This window comes from Melopsittacus undulatus, assembly GCF_012275295.1.
Source record: "Melopsittacus undulatus isolate bMelUnd1 chromosome W unlocalized genomic scaffold, bMelUnd1.mat.Z SUPER_W_unloc_4, whole genome shotgun sequence".
NCBI classification, from domain to species: domain Eukaryota; kingdom Metazoa; phylum Chordata; class Aves; order Psittaciformes; family Psittaculidae; genus Melopsittacus; species Melopsittacus undulatus.
The window spans coordinates 283246-305172 of NW_022993946.1; the positions used below are offsets into that span (position 1 = coordinate 283246).

At 44.9% G+C, this 21927-nt stretch overlaps 1 protein-coding gene across 10 annotated transcripts in view; it reads right to left on the bottom strand.

Moving 5' to 3' along the window:
* Positions 1–21927, bottom strand: part of LOC117438277 (ubiquitin-associated protein 2-like) — a 128350-nt gene that overhangs the window by 65455 nt on the left and 40968 nt on the right. For all 10 annotated transcript variants that reach the window (XR_004550682.1, XM_034073803.1, XM_034073799.1 and 7 more), the window contains 2 exons: positions 14075–14127; positions 9838–9905 (listed from right to left, as the gene is read on the bottom strand). Coding sequence is in view for 9 of the 10 variants with exons in the window: in XM_034073803.1 (XP_033929694.1) it covers positions 9838–9905; positions 14075–14127 (121 nt within the window). In the remaining variant the exon portion in view is untranslated. The remainder of the gene's footprint in view (positions 1–9837; positions 9906–14074; positions 14128–21927) is intronic.

A 21927-nucleotide genomic window follows, 5' to 3' on the forward strand; every position in this document is an offset into this window, starting at 1 on the left:
GGAGACATTCTTCTATCCTCCCAGTGTTCTCTCCAGATGGTCTACAACATCATTTGAGGGTTTTGAAGTTTTTGAATGGCCTTTTAATACTGTTGAGACTTGTATGCTGATTGTGATGGGGATCACCATAGTAGCACGCATACAGAGTGTGTTTTGCTCACAGTTATTTCATCTGATTTCAGGAGTTAAGCGGAGTCAGGTCTGGTCCTGTATTGGGGTTAAACGACGAAATAGGAGGACCAGGAGATCTTCCCAGAGGCTGGACAGTCATGAGTGGCAGGGTGTGTGGGATAGTATGGGTAAGCATCTAGGTCAGTGGGCCCCTCCAGTACTTTGGAATTTTACTCCTGAACAAGTGAAGAATCCGGAAGAATTAGTAAAACAGCTAAATGAGGTGTGTTGTCGTCCTGGCCATACCAGAGATGGACAAATTACAGCAACGTGCTGGGGCTTGGCCTATGCCTACAGGGTCTTGTTCGACATTATCCAGCACCTTCAAAAGGAAAAAAATGTCCCTGGATCTGAGGGCAACACAGAAGTCAGCACAGCTGTTCCAACTCCAAGTACAGCAGCTACACCATCCCCAGCGGCAAGTACAGTTGCTACCCAAACTTCAGCTGTGACAGACAGTGCAGCTACCCCAGTAACGAGTACAGTGGCTATTCAGCCCTCGACTGTGACAGATAGTGCAGCTACCCCAGCAACAAGTACAGTTGCTACTCAAACTACAGTGATAATCACTGCATCTGAACTAGAGGACCAATTCGTACCAATATCGGTTGCTTCTGTACACAAGAGAAAAACCAGAAAGGAGGCAAGAAGGAAGAGGCAAGATGAAGAAACTATGCATCCACTACCTGGTCTAGTATCTGATCAGGGGTCATCATCACACGACGAAGAAGAAGAGGTGACTTCTCGATCTCGGACCTCAACTGAGCTGCGGAATATGCGAAAAGATTTCACCCGTCAATCAGGGGAGCACATCATCACCTGGCTGCTCCGATGTTGGGATAATGGGGCCGATGGTCACGAACTAGAAGGTACAGAAGCCAAGCAGCTGGGATCACTTGCTAGGGAAGGGGGAATTGACAAAGCAATTGCAAGAGAGAAAAAGTCCCTCAGTCTTTGGAGGCGGCTTTTGGCAGCTGTGAAAGAAAGGTTTCCATACAAGGACGATGTTATGAGTTCTTAGGCCAAGTGGACTACTATAGACAAAGGCATCCAGTCCCTGAGGGAATCAGCTATCATAGAGATGATCTACCACACCAAGCCGAATAATGGGAATGTACCCATAGACCCAGATGAAGTCGAATGCACACGACCCATGTGGCGAAAGCTTACACAAAACTCACCGTCGTCAAATGCCCATCCATTGGCAACGGTAACCTGTAATGACAAAGCACCACTAACAGTGGATGAAATGGTTCATAAACTCCAAGAATTCGAAGACAATCTTACCCCTTCCATCATCTCAGCTGTGGAAAAACTGTCTCATGATCTCAAACAGTTGAGGGACGATCTGTCTGATTTATCTAGCTCCTCACGTTTGCCAACACGCGTTTCAGCTATTAACAAAAGGCGTCCTATTGCTCGAGAGAGAAAATATATAAGATACACACCACGGGCCACCCTATGGTTTTACCTGCAGGATCACGGAGAAGACATGACAAAGTGGGATGGACAACCTACTTCAGCCTTGGAGGAACGTGTGAGGGAATTGAAGAGAGGAGCAAGGGCCATGACTGATCGCCCCATGAGAGCTGCAGCTTCAGTCTCTGGTGGACAGGTTCCCAGATGGAGCGGAAGAGCTGATTTTACTCCAGCTCCTGTGATAAAGAAGAATAATCCCTTTCAACACGACTTAGGTGTCCAAGATTGTGACGACGATGACTATTAGAGGGGCCCTGCCTCCAGCCAGGTGGAGGTAGGGGACAATTGTATTTACTGGACTGTGTGGATCAGATGGCCTGGCACATCAGTCCCACAGAAGTATAAGGCTCTAGTTGACACTGGTGCACAGTGTACCCTGATGCCATCGAACTGTCAAGGGGTGGAACCTATCTATATTTCTGGAGTGACAGGGGGGTCCTAAGAGTTGACTGTACTAGAGGCTGAAATTAGCCTGACTGGGAAGAAATGGCAGAAGCACCCCATTGTGACTGGTCCAGAGGCTCCATGCATCCTCAGCATGGACTACCTCAGGAGAGGGTACTTCAAAGACCCAAAAGGATACCGGTGGGCTTTTGTTATTGCTGCTTTGGAGATTGAGGAAATTGAGCAGCTGTCCACCTTGCCTGGTCTCTCAGAGGATCCTTCTGTTGTGGGGTTGCTGAAAGTCGAAGAACAGCAAGTGCCAATTGCGACCACAACAGTGCACCGGCGGCAATATCGCACCAATCGAGACTCCCTGATTCCCATCCATAATCTGATCCGTAGACTGGAAAGGCAGGGAGTGATCAGCAGGACCCGCTCACCTTTTAATAGCCCCATATGGCCAGTGCGAAAGTCTAATGGAGAGTGGAGACAAACAGTAGACTATCGTGGCCTGAATGAAGTCACACCACCATTGAGTGCTGCTGTGCCGGATATGTTAGAACTGCAGTATGAATTAGAGTCAAAGGCAGCCAAGTGGTATGCCACGATTGATATTGCCAATGCATTTTTCTCAATTCCTCTGTCGGCAGAGTGCAGGCCACAGTTTGCTTTTACTTGGAGGGGTGTCCAGTTCACTTGGAACCGACTGCCCCAGGGGTGGAAACACAGCCCCACCATCTGTCACGGACTGATCCAGACTGCACTGGAACAGGGGCAAGCTCCAGAACACTTGCAGTACATCGATGACATTATTTTGTGGGGTGATACAGCTGAAGAAGTTTTTGAGAAAGGGAGGGAAATAATCCAAATCCTGCTGAAAGGTGGTTTTGCCATAAAAGGGAGTAAAGTCAAAGGACCTGCACGGGAAATTCAATTTTTGGGAATAAAATGGCAAGATGGACATAGACATATCCCTACAGAAGTGATCAATAAGATAACAGCAATGTCTCCACCAACTGATAAGAAAAAAACACAAGCTTTCTTGGGTGCTGTGGGATTCTGGAGAATGCACATTCCAAATTACAGTTCAATCGTAAGCCCTCTCTATCATGTGACCCGGAAAAAGAATGATTTCAAATGGGGTCCTGAGCAACAACAAGCCTTCGAGCAAATAAAACGCGAGATAGTTCAGGCAGTGGCCCTTGGACCAGTCCGGACCGGTCCAGATGTGAAAAATGTACTGTACACCGCAGCTGGGGAGAACGGTCCTACCTGGTGCCTCTGGCAGAAAACTCCAGGGGAGACTCGAGGTCAACCCCTTGGTTTTTGGAGTCGGGGATACAAAGGCTCGGAGGCCAGCTATACCCCAACGGAGAAAGATATATTGGCAGCTTATAAAGGGGTTCGAGCTGCTTCGGAGGTGATTGGCACTGATGCACAGCTCCTTTTGGCACCCCGCTTGCCAGTGCTGGGCTGGATGTTCAAAGGCAGGGTCTCCTCTACACATCATGCAACTGATGCTACTTGGAGTAAATGGGCTGCACTAATTACACAACGAGCTCGGACAGGAAATCCCAGTCGTCCAGGCATTCTGGAAGTCATCATGGACTGGCCAGAGGGCAAAGATTTTGGAATGTCACCAGAGAAGGAGGTGATGCGTGCCGAAGAGGCACCACCATATAATAAATTGTCAGAAAGTGAAAAGCAGTATGCCTTGTTTACTGATGGGTCCTGCCGTATTGTGGGAAAGCATCGGAGATGGAAGGCAGCTGTATGGAGTCCTCAACGACAAGTTGCTGAAACTGCTGAAGGAGAGGGTGAATCGAGTCAGTTTGCCGAGTTGAAAGCCATCCAGCTGGCCCTGGACATTGCTGAGCGAGAAAGGTGGCCAGTACTCTACCTTTATACTGACTCATGGATGGTGGCAAATGCCCTGTGGGGGTGGTTGCAGCAATGGAAGCAGAGCAACTGGCAACGCAGAGGTAAACCCATCTGGGCTGCTGCATTATGGCAAGATATCGCTGCCTGGGTGCAGAAGCTGGTGGTGAGGGTACGCCATGTAGATGCCCACATACCTAAGAGTTGGGCCACTGAGGAACACCACAATAACCAACAAGTGGATAAAGCTGCTAAGATTGAAGTAGCTCAGATGGACTTAGATTGGCAACATAAAGGCGAATTATTTTTGGCCCGGTGGGCCCATGACACTTCAGGCCATCAGGGCAGAGACGCAACGTACAAATGGGCTTGTGATCGAGGGGTGGACTTAACAATGGACACTATCGCCCAGGTTATTCATGAGTGTGAAACATGTGCTGTAATTAAACAAGCTAAACGGTTAAAACCTCTTTGGTATGGATGACGATGGCTGAAGTATAAATATGGGGAGGCCTGGCAAATTGACTATATCACACTCCCACCAACCCTCCAAGGCAAGCGCTATGTGCTTACCATGGTGGAAACAACTACCGGATGGCTGGAAACATATGCTGTGACCCACGCCACTTGCCAGAACACTATCCTGGGCCTTGAGAAACGAGTCTTTTGGCGACACAGCACCCCAGAGAGAACTGAGTCAGACAATGGGACTCATTTTCGGAACAACCTTATAGGCACTTGGGCCAAAGAACATGGCATTGAGTGGGTATATCACATCCCCTACCATGCACCAGCCTCTGGGAAAATTGAACGGTACAATAGGCTGTTAAAAACTACACTGAGAGCAATGGGTGGGGGAACTTTCAAGCATTGGGATACACATTTACCAAAGGCCACCTGGTTGGTCAACACCAGAGGATCTGCTAACAGGGCTGGCCCAGCCCAGTCAGAACTTTTACATATTGTAGAGGGGGACAAGGTGCCTGTAGTGCACATGAGAAATTTGCTAGGGAAGACAGTCTGGGTTACTCCTGTTTCAGGCCAAGGCAAACCCACTTGTGGGATTGCTTTTGCTCAAGGACCCGGATATACTTGGTGGGTAATGCAGGAAGATGGGGAAGTCCGATGTATACCTCAAGGGGATTTGATTTTAGGGGAAAACAGCCAATGAACTTAATTATACGTTGTTGCTTGCTGTGTAATATTTTTATAGTCCATCAACTAGATGTTTTCAGGTCACCAGCGACTGGCCCTGACTTCCCTCTAACCATCGTCCCAACAGAGAATGAACTTTGATAGAACCAGATGAGTTCTGCAGTAAAGGGATGATCAACATCGGTAGGCAACAATCCAGCACTGCACAAAGACTTTCCTGTTACAAAAGACTATTACAAACTTAACATCATGGACCAAATGGACTCAATTGCATTATAGGGAGTGGTCCATGTATTAAGAAATGATTTCTTTTTATCTGTCTGGGTGTACGCAGATGTATATATATATATGTATATATATATGATGGTATATTGAAAATGTGGGATCTGAGCATGACGTGAATGGTATGGAATAAGGGGTGGATAATGTCATGGGTTCAGCAGTAGCTCATGCTCTGCCAGGGAGGAGGGAGAGATAGGGCGCCTGGTCTGGGCTAGTCGGGGAGGTATTCCATACCACAGCACGTCCTGCTCGGGGAGGCAACTGGAAGCTGGCCAGGAGGTTAGGGGGGAACCTACTTTGTAAATATCCATGGGATAAAGCCCTAGAGTGAGAGTTCCAAGACTGCTGGTTGATATTCAAGGATCACCTGCTACAAGCTCAGGAGTGTTCTATCCCAACTAGAAAGAAATATGGCAGGAGGGCCAGGAGACCTCCATGGATGGATAAGGACCTGCCGAGGAAACAGAGGGGAAAAAGAAGCTTATAAATGGTGGAAGCAAGGACAGGCAGCCAGGGAAGAATACAGAGATATTGTCCAGGAAGCTAGGGACCAGGTCAAGAAAGCAAAGGCCCAGTTAGTATTAAATCTGGCAAGAGATGTGAAAGATAACAGAAAGGGCTTCTATAGGTACGTAGCAAACAAGACAGACCAGGGACATCTCCAGAAGCTATCAGGAGAGCTGGCTACCCTGGGTTTGGAGAAGGCTGACATTCTCAATGACTTCTTTGCCTAGTATTCACTGGCAAATGCTCTGACCACACCACCCAAGTTTTGGAAGGCAGACGCAGGGACTGAGAGAATGAAGACCTTGGGCCCACTGTAGAAGATCAGGTTTGAGATCATCGTAAGAACCTGAATGTGCACAAGTCCATGGAACCTGCTGAAATCCATCCGCGGGTCCTGAAGGAGCTGGCAAAGGAAGTTGCTAAGCAACTGTCCATCACATCTGAAAAATCAAGCCAGTCAGGTGAAGTTCCCAACAACTGGAAAAAGGGAAGTGTAAGCCCAATTTTCAAGAAGGGGAAAATGGAAGACCCAGTGATGTGAAGGATTAACCAATGTACAGGGGGGTTAGGTTTAAGCCACTTGCTTAACAATGTTACTGCTTACTTGTGCTTACTCAACAAATACGTGCTCAACACTTATCGTGCTTATGGAACAGGGTGGGAGGACCAAGGCTATTGATATGAGGAAGGAACAGTAACTTCTGTTCTCTGGACCCCTAAACTGGCTGAGAACAGCTTTGCGGTTTGGACAGCGACAAAATCACCAGGGAACATGCGCAACGACTAGAGATGGAAAGTTCAGGGAAGACTCATTTACTTCATCTTTGAGATCCTTTCCCATGACCACCAGGAGACCCTACGCAAGCAAGGACCTTTTACCTCTTTATAATATGAAGAGGGGATAGGTGGTAGATGAGGATTGGGGTAAGAATCAGCTATGCAATCTGGACATCTATAAATCAATGGGTCCGGATGGAAGACACTCACGGGTGCTGAGGGAGCTGGCAGAGGTCATTGCTAGGCCACTCTCCATCATGTTTGGTAAGTTGTGGGAAACGGAAGAGGTGTCTGAGGACTGGAGGATGGCAAATGTCATGCCAGTCAATAAGAAGGGCAAGAAGGAGGAAACGGGTAATTATAGACCAGTCAGCCTTACCTCCATCCCTGGAAAGGTGATGGAACAACTTATTCTTGACGCCATCTCTAGGCATATCAAGGATGAGGGGGTCATTAAGAACAGCCAACATGGTTTTATCAGGGGGAAGTCATGTTTGACCAACCTTATAGCCTTCTATGAGGACGTGACTAGGTGGAGGGATGATGGTAGAGCAGTAGATGTGGTTTTTCTTGATTTCAGTAAGGCATTTGATACTGTCTCCCACGGCATCCTCATAGAGAAGCTAAAGAAGTGTGGGCTTGATGATCAGGTAGTGAGGTGGATCAAGAACTGGTTGAAAGGAAGAAGGCAGAGAGTTGTGGTCAATGGCACAGAATCTAGCTGGAGGTCTGTGACTAGTGGAGTCCCTCAGAGGTCAGTGCTGGGACCAGTGCTGTTTAATATTTTCATCAACGACCTGGATGAGGGAACTGAGTGTACCCTCAGCAAGTTCACTGATGACACTTAGCTGGGAGGAGTGGCTGACACACCAGAAGGCTGTGTTGCCATTCAGCGAGACCTGGACAGGCTGGAGAGTTGGGCGAGGAGAAACTTGATGAAATTCAACAAGAGCAAGTGTAGAGTCTTGCATCTGGGGAAGAACAACCCCATGTACCAGTACAGGTTGGGGGTTGACCTGCTGGAAAGTAGTGAAGGGGAAAGGGACCTGAGGGTCCTGGTGGATAGGAGGATGACCATGAGCCAGCAATGTGCCCTTGTGGCCAAGAAGGCAAATGGCATCCTAGGGTGCATTAGAAAGGGTGTGGTTAGTAGGGCAAGAGAGGTTCTCCTCCCCCTCTGTTCTGCCTTGGTGAGGCCACATCTGGAATACTGCATCCAGTTCTGGGCCCCTCAGTTCAAGAAGGACAGGGAATTGCTTGAAAGAGTCCAGTACAGAGCCACAAAGAAGATTAAGGGAGTGGAACATCTCCCTTATGAGGAGAGGCTCAGGGAGCTGGGTCTCTTTAGCTTGGAGGAGACTGAGGGATGACCTCATCAATGCTTACAAATATGTAAAGGGTGGGTGTCAGGATGATGGAGCTAGTTTTTTTTCAGTGATATCCAGTGACAGGACAAGGGGCAATGGGCGTAAACTGGAGCATAGGAGGTTCCACGTTAACATCAGGAAGAACTTCTTTACAGTAAGAATGACAGAGCACTGGAACAGGTTGCCCAGGGGGGTTGTGGAGTCTCCTACGTTGGTGTTGTGGTTTAAACCGAGTCTGCACAGCTCGTTCACTCACTCCCCCCCTTGCTCTCCCAACTCCCAGAGAGTTAGGAAGGAGAATCCAAAGAATGTAGCCCCCATGAGTTAAGAACGGTTTAATAGCTAAAGTATGACACACTACTGCTACTACTACTACAAACAATAATGATAAAGCCAATAACAAGTGGAGAGAATACAACACCTCACCAGCCACCGACCCATAACTCACCCCACCCTGCCCGACCAAGCACCGACCGATACCTCCTCCATCCCCCCAGAGCTCCAGCCCTTCCGGGTCTCTCCCGGTTACCTCCTGGGTATGACGTGCTATGGTATGGAATACCTCTTTGGCTAGCCTGGGTCAGGTGTCCTGTCTCTCCTTCCTCCTAGCTTCCCCTCCTCCCTGGCAGAGCATGAAGCTCAGAAAAGGCCTTGGAAAAACCAAACATTTTAGCAGTAACTCAAAACATGCTGCTATCAGCAACCGTTCCCAGCCCGAAAGTCAAAACACAGCACTGCACCAGCTACCAAGAAGGAAAAAAATGACTGCTACTGCTCAAACCAGGACAGTTGGAGATATTCAAGGCCTGTCTGGACAAGTTCCTGTGTGATGTACTCTAGGTTACCCTGCTCTTGCAGGGGGGTTGGACTAGATGATCTTTTGAGGTCCCTTCCGACCCTTGGGATTCTGTGATTCTGTGATAGGTCATGAAAATGTATAGGCATGTTGTGTAACCTCACAAATACGTAATAGTTTAGAGGATAAATATGAAGGAGAACAATGCTGAGGTGCGCATGCATTTGGAGGAGCTATCCCCCATGTGCTTCAGTGCTGAATAAAAGCATACCTACTTTAAAACTTTAAGGAATTGTGGAGTCTACCCGCACATCACCAGGGAACTACAGACCAGTCAGTCTCACCTGGGTGGGGGCAGTCCCAGGCATAGCTACAGGTTGGGTGGAGAAGAGATTCAGAGCAGCCCTGAGGAGAAAGACTTGGGGGTGTTAGTTGATGAGAAACTTAACATTAGCTGGCAGTGTGTGTTCGCAGCCCAGAAAGACAACCGTACCCTGGGCTGCATTAAAAGAAGTGTGAACAGCAGGTTGAAGGAGGCAATCCTGCCTGGAGAAGAGAAGGGTGCGTGGAGACCTCATAGAAGCCTTCCACTGTCTGAAGGGGGCCTACAAGGATGCTGGGGAAGGACTTCATTAGGGACTGCAGTGATAGGACAAGGGGAAATGGGGTCAAACTTAAACAAGGGAATTTCAGGTTAGCTATAAGGAAGAAGTTCTTTACTGTTAGGCTGATGAGGCACTGGAATGTATTGCCTAATGAAGTTGTGAATGCTCCATCCCTGGCAGCACTGAAGGCCAGGTTGGATGGAGTGTTGAGTGACATGGTTTAGTGGGTGCTGTCCCTGCCCATAGCAGTGTGGTTGGAACTAGATGATCTTAAGGTCCTTTCCAATCCTAAGTATTCATTGAATTTTCAGATTAGCTTTACTAATCTCTGACGAAGGCTGCCCTCTGCTTTAGTCAACATTTCATACGTGCAAGCTAATATCGCTTTACCAAGCAGGTTTCTAAGGTATAGAGAAACCATGGAAGAAGAACTTACCTTTTCCCAGGAGTCACATGATTCTCAGCTGGAACAAAGGAAGCAGTGAAGACTTTTGTTTCAGAAAGCTGAAAGGGGGGAAGAAAAACATTTTAATCATATACATGCTCACACTTCAGTGCTGTGATATCTGCAAAATTTCCATATTTGTCATGTACTTTCAGATAAAAGTAAAGCCAAGCTACCTTTACAACTAGTTATGCTGCAGCTCTGCTTAAAGACAAAAACACATAGTCAAACTTCAGCAAAGACTTCTCCACAGAATCAAGAACCAATTTAAAGTGTTTGGAAATTTGATCTACTGAACACACAATGTGTGTATACCAATGTAACTACATCAGTTTAACTGAAAAATACACCAGTAGAAAGTAATTAACATAGAATCATTGAATCATAGAATAATTAGGGTTGGAAAAGACCTTAAGATCATCTAGTTCCAACTCCCCTCGCACTAAACCATATCACTCAAGGCTTCATTCAACCTGGCCTTCATGATAGCTGGTATATCATCAGTGTAAAGATACCTTATACAGACATAATTTAGGACTCCATAGAGCAGCTGTGATAAATTTTGTTGCAGAAATCTAATACACTGTACTATTCTTGCTCACCCATTTCATGTATCCCTGTGTTTTACATTTCAGCTGACATCACCAGCGGAGGCAGGTTTGCTCTCAGTTATGTACAGTGAACCAGCTTTCGTGGTTCCTTAGCATTTCTGCTAGGAGTGGCAATAATATCATAATCTGACTGCTCTGCAAGTGTGAGTCCAGAAACAGTAATAAAAAGGGTGACCTACTGTCCTGGGTAACTGCTTATACTGCTATAATCAGTCAGACTATCCACAGCAGAAAACTGAACTGCTCTCACCATGCTGTTGCAATAAAGACAGATAATTGCAGATACCTGGGGAGGGGGAGTTGGTTGGTTGTGGCTTTCTGGGGTAAAGGAGGTGACTTTGGTTTGTAGGGGTGTTTTTTGTTTGCCATTTGTTGTTTGGTTGTTTTTTTTTTCTTTTTTTTTGGGGGGTGGGGAGGCTTTTGTTTGGGTTTGGGGTTTTTTAATAGCTTTTCTTTAAAAAAAAAAGCAGTTAAACAGCTACAACTCCATAGGGCTAATTAATTTCTATTAACAGAAATACTTGTAAGCCACAATAGATCTTAAGCCAGTACAGGTTAGGTTTAACCAGATAAAGATATGCATGTATAATGGCTATATTTTAAATCAAATTTGCTCAAAAATCACCCTTAACTACTTTGGTGTAGCTTTGTATTTAGACTAAAGTATAACTGACCTATTCAAACACAAAGAATCCTTTCAGAATGTGACATTTGAATACAACTCTTCCAGGAAATTATGCATTTTTAACCACGTTACTGGCAGCCCAGCTTAAAGAACATCAAGGACATGAGCCAATTTCATCTGCCAACCCATGGGCAGCTCTACTCAAAACACATATATCCCTGAACATGGTCATCTGATCGGGATTCTCCTGTGAAACACTGTTGATTTAAGCAGGATGCAGAAGAGCAGACTAGGAGCAAATCGCTTAATACTCAGAGGCAAAGTTCAAGTGTTCCATGTACTCTCCTAGCACCCACTTACGTTCCACATACTGTAATGAAAAAAATGAATACCACCACAGGTCCTTCTTCCATTTACTTTTCCTGCTGCCAATACAGTGTATTTTAATCCCATCTTTCTGGAACACAATTGTCCTGCACATAATGCTGCCAGCCCACAACTCTATGTACTGACCAAAATGAAGAAAGAAGATTCAGCTCAGGCACGTTTGCAATTAAAAAGCCTGTTTCTCTTGTTCATCCCTTTCCCCACTGTATGTGTTATTTTGTAACAACGTGTACCGTACTTTTTGTAGTGCTATGAGACTCCTGCCTTATATGGCACAAGGAATTCAGCTAACGGCATGAGTAGCAGCCTATTGTCTGCAATCCCCTGGTTAAATATTAAATTCTTTGTAATGTCAACAGTTCCTTACACTCACATAACACAGGGTAAGACTAACTGTGGCCAAAACACTGCTGAATCCTGAAAGCTAAGCAAATCAAGGAGCCTGAGGATGTTTGTGACAATGCAAAAGCATGCTTGATGTATCAGAAAGGAAATGTTCTCTTCAAGTGAGCCAGCATGCAAAACACATCTCCATGTACCAGCTCGACTACACTGAAGTTTACACTACACCACATTACACTGTGGCAAACTCACTGCCACAAGCTCCTATAAGGCACCTAATGCAGATGTCTGCTGGGATTACGGCATTTGTCAAAACACGTACTTCACACAGGAGCAGCCTAAAAGTTTTATTACACAGATGTATTTAGTATTCTTTGGAAATAGTATTATCAGCTCCTAACAATGTTATTTATGCTCACCATATGCTACACTTGCAAATCTTTCACTGAGGTCCTCGCATTTTTCCAGACCTGAATAAACAATGGTGAACCATTTGCAAATGGACTCACAAGGGCATTTCCTCCACCTGCAGTGAAATACCTGTGCTTTTCAGCTCCTGTTTCTATGATAAAAATCATTCTCCAATCACCAAACAGACAATATATTTAAGAACTAGCAATCAGCTCCTGTGGCCATTTGATAGGCAAGGAAGGACAACAGGAAAATATACTCCAGCATCCTCATGAAAACTGAACATCAACAAATCATAAATAACAAAACTTTATTACTGTTTTGGTATGAAGTACTCAAGTTAAAGAAATTAAATCAAGTTCTCATGCTGCTTCCTGATAAAGCAAACACACCTACTAAAATAAGTTTTCTTCTTTTTTTTCTAAAGTGTTGCTGTTGTTTCAAATAAAAACTAAGACTACCAATATTGTACAGAAAATGTTTGCCTTATCCACTTTCCAGCAATGTATATGTATTCTATTTCTCCCCTCCTGATAGTTTCTGTAGTTAAACTTTATTTTCTTTAGCCAGGAGAATATGATCACAACTTTAAGAGGAAAACCCACTCTAAAATTAATAAAAAATAACAACAGGCTAGAGATTTCATCTGCTGCTCTTTCAAGATTCATGTGCAAATTTCTAAGGTTAAAAATTAATTAAAAAAAAAATTCTAAATTTCTATCCCCAGTCAGCATTGCTCAACACCCTTCCCATACTATGAATGCTGTGTTCTACCAGCATTAAACAGGGTGAGAACATGGATATAAATTTTCATTATCCCTTCATCTACCTCTAGCATATATTGCAGAAACAGAGGACAGGTTTAAAAAAAAAAGATGCCAGCTTTTGATGGCAGTAACTGACACAGAAAACCTTGGAATTTTAGAGTTTCTTTTTTCTCAAAAGACATCTCTCTCATTAGGTAAGCACAGAGTTTTCATATCTGTTATATGACACATTCACACATTCCTAGGGATAACACTGACATGCCACCCTACAGGAGGGGACAAAAGGGATGACTTACAAGACAATCTCTTACTCTACTGAAAATAAACTTGAAATAATGGATGTTCCTATAAAAGATGAAAAACTTCTCAAAAGCTAAGTTTTCCTTTCCATATATCTTGCTACCTAGTTTGTTTTCTGAACTGCTTAAGCTTTAATACAGTAACTGAAAACTTAAAATCACAAATGCTATTTTCATATGTAATCACAAATGCCAAATATTTTGCAGACATTAAGACATCTCTTCCTTGATAAAGAATGAGAACCAAAATTGTTGTACTTTAGACAACACATCATGATGAAGCAACAGGAATGAAGCAATTAAATGCTAATGTCAGCATCCTACTAGATCCTTTTTTTAATATTCACATGAAGTGGACTAAGTGGAACAATTATGCAGATTTCAAACAAAAGGCATCAAATGAGGAGTCTAAAGTTCATAGTAAACTTCAGCAGTTTAATTACATAAAAGTCTTGTGATAATATGGCTTTAAATCCCTACACAATAGCAGGGGAAACTATGCGGTTAACACCCAGCAGCACTGGGCAAGGGAGAACTATAATTCACAAATACTTAATTTGGGATATTGTCTACCCAGCAAAATAAATTTATATTTCTTGATTAAATTTTATTTTAAAAATAAGCTTATCTAAATATATATATTTTAAACAGGAATTACAGCAAGAAACACAATAAGAAATATCGCATGCATAAAGCAAAGTATTACTTCAAACATTTATTTCTTGAAGACAATACAGAAACTCTGAAAAGGGTAATCAATTGGCCTATCCAACAAGGTACACTTACATCTTCATTCCAGTCTTCTGCTGTCCATTCTTCCCTTGATTTTTTCCATGCTCCTATTGTAATTTGGGTAAGGAAAGAAAACAGTTACTTGCTAAAAGTGTAATGTCATATTTCAACTGTTCTGCTTTATAAGTGATCCTGTTTTCATTATTAGTGGAAGACAAAGCAAGGACATGGTGGTTGAAAATATGGGAAGCTCTAGAAAACTGGTCTGCAGATTTGAAATTTTGGGAGGTTCCTCCCCCCCACCTCCCTTTAATTTCTGATTTCAGAAATTTCTTAGCCACTATGGTACCAAATTCACATAAACATGTCTGCAAACAGTGACTAATTCCAAACACTGGAAGAGCTTCCTCCTATGTTCCCAGTGAAAGCTAGAGGTTACACAGTCCTCCCATGGACCTCCCATTTTCATGTACAAATTCATACATAGCCTGAAGAAAACAGAACCACAACACCTGCTCTGATATACATAATCCTACTTTCAACATACTCAAATTCAAGACCTAAGCTATGCTTCTGGAGGTTCCTTTCCAATCTGTTAACTCTCTCCTCAGAGAAGAACAACCCCAATCCCTTTCCCTAATAGAGCAGTTTTATTTTAAAACATATATAATTCAAATAATGGCAGCAGAAGAGTCAATAAACTTCCAGTGTAGCTGCAAAACATTTCTTCCTGTAACTTGTGGGAGAATTTATTTGGCAAACACTGAAGCACAGTACACAGTCCACAGTGTGCAGCAACAGTAAAACTACAGGAAACAATCCTACAGATGCAAAAAACTGATCCCTTCCATAGGAAACAAGAGGCACAGACATGAAAGAGCAATAAATGGATGGAAGGCATTGCCCACCAGCATCAGCATAACGAAAGTTATCCCAGCAACAACCAGAGCTTTCATTTAAATTAAATAACCATGAGCAAAGAAAACACCAGCAGTAGTGTTCCTGATACCATCACCTCTGATCAAGTACAAAGGCAGAAGAATTACTGCTTTAATAATTCTTTTACTTAACCAGGAAACCTCTGAGACACGTTCAACTAGAAACAAGCCCCCTGAAGACAGCATCAAACCTGGCTTCTACTAATGTCATCACTAAACTCAAGCATTCTTTTCCACACTGTTACAATCTCAGGAGTGCTGCATCCCGACTAGAAAGAAATCCAGCAGGAGGGCCAAGAGACCTCCATGGATGGATAAGAAGCTGCTGAGGAAACTTAGAGGGGAAAAAGAAGCTTATAAAAGGTGGAAGCAAGGACAGGCAGCCAGGGAAGAATACAGAGATATTGTCCAGGAAGCTAGGGACCAGGTCAAGAAAGCAAAGGCCCAGTTAGTATTAAATCTGGCAAGAGATGTGAAAGATAACAGAAAGGGCTTCTATAGGTACGTAGCAAACAAGACAGACCAGGGACATCTCCAGAAGCTATCAGGAGAGCTGGCTACCCTGGGTTTGGAGAAGGCTGACATTCTCAATGACTTCTTTGCCTAGTATTCACTGGCAAATGCTCTGACCACACCACCCAAGTTTTGGAAGGCAGACGCAGGGACTGAGAGAATGAAGACCTTGGGCCCACTGTAGAAGATCAGGTTTGAGATCATCGTAAGAACCTGAATGTGCACAAGTCCATGGAAACTGCTGAAATCCATCCGCGGGTCCTGAAGGAGCTAGCAAAGGAAGTTGCTAAGCAACTGTCCATCACATCTGAAAAATCATGGCACTCAGGTGAAGTTCCCAACAACTGGAAAAAGCCCAATTTTCAAGAAGCGGAAAATGGAAGACCCAAGGAACCACAGACCAATCAGTATCACCTCTGTGCCTGGCAAAATCCTGGAGTGGATTATCGTGGAAAGCATGCTAAGGCACATGAAAAACAAAAAGGTGCTTGGTGAAAGCCAACATGGCTTCACTAAGGGCAACTCCTGCCTGACCAATTTGGCGGCCTTCTATGATGGGGCTATGGAACTGATGAAAGCAAAGCAGTTGACATCACCTACCCGGACTTGTGCAAAGCGTTTGACACTGTCCCGCATGACATCCTTGCCTCTAAACTGGAGAAACATCAATTTGATGGATGGACCACTTGGTGTATAATGAATTTGCTGGATGGCTGCTCACAAAGATCTGCAGTCAACGACTCAATGTCCGGCTGGAGATCAGTAATAACTGGAGTCCCTCAGGGGTTGGTGTTGGAACCGATCTTCTTCAACATCTTTGTTGGCAACATGGACGGTAGGATTGAGTGCGCCCTCAGCAAGTTTGCCAACAACACCAAGCTGTGTGGTTCGCTTCATACGCTGGAGGGGAAGGGATGACATCCAGAGGGACCTCGACACGCTTGTGAGTTGGGCCAATACCAACTTCATGAAGTTCAACCAAGCCAAGTGCAAGGTCCTACACCTGGGTGGAGGCAATGCCAGGCACAGCTACAGGTTGGGTGGAGAAGAGATTCAGAGCAGCCCTGAGGAGAAAGACTTGGGGGTGTTGGTTGATGAGAAACTTAACATTAGCTGGCAGTGTGTGCTCGCAGCCCAGAAAGACAACCTTACCCTGGGCTGCATTAAAAGAAGTGTAAACAGCAGATCAAAGGAGGCGATCCTGCCTGGAGAAGAGAAGGGTGCGTGGAGACCTCATAGCAGCCTTCCACTGTCTGAAGGGGGCCTGTGGAGACAGTGTTCTCACAGGAGAATGGATATTTGGTACATGAGCTCTGAATAACTCCAAGGGATACAGCAAGGCTGTGGGAGGCCTGAGGAAGCCTAAGCAAGCAAGATAAGATGTAGTTCACTGACTTATGAGAACTGTGGACTGTTGGCAAGCATTCGAGGTCAAGTTCTCACACCTGTGCTTAACCAATTATATGTTACTCACTAAGAGTCTTTAAGACAAGTATCCAATCATGATATGCCAAATTGTTGTAGGTGTGTGTAAGCAATAGTATATAAGGAGTTAATGCTTTGCAATAAATGGCTTTTTGTCTGATCACATTGATCTCTGACTGAGTCCATTCCGCGTCATATGGCGCCCAAACAGGGACCCTCTATAAGTTCACATTGAAAAGGAAGAGGGTGTGAATCGCTGGGCCGTGAAGAAATCGCCTGGAATCGATATGGCTGGACCAAGATCAGGAGGCAGAAGCCTCGGAGGACGGAATCCTTGGATCGGAGCCTTGTGAGCCCGGAAGACATTGCACAGTGCAAATAAAATGAGCAGCCGGACGGTTGGAAGGGAGCTTAAGGATGGGAAAACAGTTAAGTTAAGAAGAAGAAGTAATACTTAAGCTCTTCCAACATATCCTCTCTGTGAGAGGGACAGACTATGATGAAGCTATGCTAAAAAGATTGTTGCCCTGGAGTAAGGAGTTAATTGTGGGAGTTGGCGAAGCTTTTAATCTCGAGACTTGGGAAAAAATTACTAAGGAAGAAGCCCCCGTTTTATGGATGTTTTCAGTCCTTCTTAAGGTGAAGGGAGCAACCCTTAAAGAGACAGACTTAAAGTTAATGTTGAAATGGTTGAAGACTCATTACGCAGAGATTGATGAGTCTACCTGATTTGAGATATCCTTGTGGAATGGGGCAGAAGATAAGCTGTGGAATGCAGCCACGAAAGGCAATGATGCTGTGAAAAGTTTGTTAGTTATTTGGAGAACTGTTTCAGAGACGTTAAAGTCACAAAATGAGATCATGGAGACCAGCGTGCCCCCCCCCCCCCCCCCCCCCCCCCGAACCTCCGCCAGTTGCCGCTACGGCTGCGAACATTGAAGTCGGGGATGAAGTTGATCCTTTTGATTCAGGTCCTATTGACCCGGAGAAGGAGCCTGTGCGCGTTCATCAGTTTGCTGTTGCTGCTCCTGAGATTCTGATGCTTGATAATGCTGATGCTGACCTGGATGGTGCTTTTGACCTGGAGCCTATTCATCCGGAAAAGAAGCCTGATTTATATCCCCCAAATCCTCATGATAAATGGGCAGCTGTAAAGGGAGAAGTGAGATAGGTGGGGGATGTGGATGTATTGCACAGTTTCCCATGGTGTGTGTGCTTCCCACTCGAGATGGAAGGTCTCTTGTATGCTCTTATCAGGGGTATCGGGCAGAATGTGTCAGACCGTGGAGTTGGGACCCCATATACAACTCCTTTGATACAGTCTCTCTGTGATACTCATGTACTAGAAGTTGGTAAATATAAGTATGTCCATGTTTCTATCAGCCCTTGGAAACCTTTATAGATATGGCTTGTCACTTCTTCCAATATAGGCTGGCCACGTGTATTGGAACGAGTGTGCATTTTGGTCAGTATAAAAGTCCAAGCCTCATGCAATGTGAGGGAGGCAGAGCCTCTGCGGGGACGTCCGCTAAGGTTGAGCCTGACACCTTGCACTGCGATGATGCTTCTTGGAGTTGATTTCCTGATAGTCTTCACAAGTTCCTTGTGCCATGCTCTGCATGTGGGACCGTGTAGTGGGAGCAATGATTGTCTGGATTTTGTGTGTCAAATATTGTAGTTGCGTGGAGTGTGCTTGTGGGATCCCATGCGTGTGTGTGTGTGTGTTTGTGATGAGGGCAGACAGTGTTCTGTATATGTTTTTGTTGTCAGGTTCATGTAAAAGTTTTTAACAGGTAGCAGTTCAACATTTCAGGCAAGAAAGGGTTAATGCAAAAGTGCGGCAGGTATTTATGGTTGCTGCTGCTGAGAAGGCTGCTGCCGATAGGCCGGTGGTTTTAGCTGTGCAAAGCAGGGTGAGCGACTTTGAAAAAAAAAAAGGGTAAGGATAACTCACTCTAGCTGTAATTAATGACTGTAGTTTTGTTGTGTATTGCTTCAAGCTTGTTTTCCAGCCAGTGTCCTATCAACAGCACATAAGGGATTTGATTCAGTGATGCTGTCAGCGTGGGTTCCTGAATAGGTTAGTCAAATCACCCTCCAATACAGTGGGCTGTCCCATACGGTTCCCACAATGGTATGCAGACAGGCCGGTCGGACACAAGGGTCTCGTCTTTCTTGGGACACTGATAGGCTGATCAAATATAAAGGGTTCAAGGAAAGCCCCCTTATAATGTTACAATGTGGTCTTAGCCAAAAGTATTGCTTTTGATTCTGCATGTGTGACAGAAAAAAAAAGAAAAAAAAAGAAAAAAAGGGGAGTGTAATGATGGAGCAAACCCCTTTGACTGTTAAAAATGTGCAGTCTATTTCTGCAGCTGCTTCACATTCCGTTTGCATCAGAATGCTTCTGCTTTAAGAAATCGCTTTAACCTATCTACTTCTCAAGAACTGATAACCTGGGAGAAGGGGTATATTTGTGTCCTCCTACCTAGAGGTCTGTGGCGGCTGCCTGCAAAGTTTGTGAAGCCTTGCCATGAGCTGGACAGATGAGTGGAAGAACTTGATGCATCAGCTACAGGAGCTGACCATGAAAACCCCAAGCAGAATGAGATAGAGGAAGAGAAAAACGAATGATTGCATAACATCACTTGGGGGCAACTGAAAAGTAACAGCTTGATTATGTGTGCTTGTAAAGTAGCTATTATTAGAGGTTGTGATTTTGCGTATAAAACCACCTGCATTTACTAGCCAGTTGCTAACAAGAAACAATACCTTGCATTGTATGGATTTGTCACTTGTAAAAGAGATGTTAAAGAATTCAAATTTGCAGCAGCTGCTAGAAAATGCTAAGAAAAAAGGCAGAAAGATTCTAAGATGATGGCAGTGTTACAAAGCAGGTAATGGAACAAATTGAGAGGGTGGGAGAACTCCACTGGTAGGAAGTTTCTTTGGTTAGTCACCCACTGCCATTAGCATCTTCAACATGCTGATGCACTCTGTAATAGTTACTCTGCTAATGTAAATCCATGTGTGCTTTGCTGTAGTAGTGACTTGTTACTGGGTGAAGCAGGTGAAACTCTGCATTGACAACAAGGTTCAAGGATTGAGATTGACCAAATGCCTGATACCACAGTCAAGGGCAAGACTGGGTTGGCCTCTGTGTCTGCCACCAAGAAGAACCTTTAGCTCTGCTGCTGGCTGCAACCCAGCAGGCATAGAGCGGTGGAGACACATGCCATGCCAGACCTTGATGTGAGGGATGGCCTCCACTGTTATCAGAGAGCCATCCAGGGGAAAAAGGGCAGGCCCAGCTGTGTACAGCTATCAACAGGGCCATACTGACTGTCAGCGAAACGTACAAAGCCACAGAACTCAACCATATAAAGAAACAGCAGTGGTAGAAATCTTCGTAAAAATCTTTGTAATATCTGTTTTATTATGTGTGACCATGGGTAATAGACAAGTATACTGAGCACATCTGTTAAATCCCCATTATTCCAACCTGTTATATGGTGTGTAGGATTCACTGGTGTGGCACATGCTATAAAGGTTCAAGTGACTTCAAATCAGACCAATCTTACTGAAATAATGCTACCTAGAGTAGTGGGTTGTTATGTTACACAAGTCAAGCAGTGATAGAGCAGACACAACAAATTGTAAAAAACTTTTAATAAAACTAAAAAGGGGGAGATGTGGAGACAGTGTTCTCACAGGAGAATGGATATTTGGTACATGAGCTCTGAATAACTCCGAGGGATACAGCAAGGCTGTGGGAGGCCCGAGGAAGCCTAAGCAAGCAAGATAAGAAGAAGCTGTAATTCACTGAGTTATGAGAACTGTGGACTGTTGGCAAGCGTTCGAGGTCAAGTTCTTACACCTGTGCTTAACCAATTATGTGTTAGTCACTAAGGGTCCTCAAGACAAGTATCCAATCATGATATGCCAAATTGCTGTAGGTGTGTGTAAGCAATAGTATATAAGGAGTTAATGCTTTGCAATAAATGGCTTTTTGTCTGATCATGTTGATCTCTGACTGAGTCCATTCTGCGGCAGGGGCCTACAAGGATGCTGGGGAAGGACTTCATTAGGGACTGCAGTGATAGGACAAGGGGAAATGGGGTGTCATGGGTTCAGCAGTAGCTCATGCTCTGCCAGTGAGGAGGGAGAGATAGGGCGCCTGGTCTGGGCTAGTCGGGGAGGTATTCCATACCACAGCACGTCCTGCTTGGGGAGGGGACTGGAAGCTAGCCGGGAGGGAAGGAGTTAACACGCCGGGCTGAGCTCGGGAAGGAAAGGGGAAGCTCGGGCTGTGGCTTCCGGCTGGGGGGTTCCGGCTGCTGGCCTCGTGGCGGCGGGTGGTATCGTATTCTCTCTCTCTGTTTGTCTCCTCTAACTTTGATTTGTTATTGGTACCGGTAGTTTACTTCTGTTATACCTTGATTGCTGGACTGATTTTACCTCGATCCGTGGGAGTTGTATCCCTCCGGCTCTCCTTCCCATCCCTCCGGGAGTGGGAAGGAGAGGGGGGGGGAAGGGGAACAGAGGGGGAACTGTGCAGATTTAGTTTAAACCGTTTTTATCTCAATCCGTGGGGGCTACATTCTTTAGATTCTTCTTCCTAACTCTCCGGGAGTAGGGAGACTTGATTTAAACCACGACATGGGGTCAAACTTAAACAAGGGAATTTCAGGTTAGCTATAAGGAAGAAGTTCTTTACTGTTAGGCTGATGAGGCACTGGAATGTATTGCCTAATGAAGTTGTGAATGCTCCATCCCTGGCAGCACTGAAGGCCAGGTTGGATGGAGCGTTGGGTGACATGGTTTAGTGGGTGCTGTCCCTGCCCATAGCAGTGCAGTTGGAACTAGATGATCTTAAGGTCCTTTCTAACCCTAACTATTCCATGATTCTATGAATGCGCTGGTTTGAGCAGATGAGGGTCAAATAGCACTAATCCAGTGAGGCAAACAAACCTTCAACGAAGTTATACACATGGTAGGGAGAAGAGGTGAGTTTTATACCTTGCAGTCCAA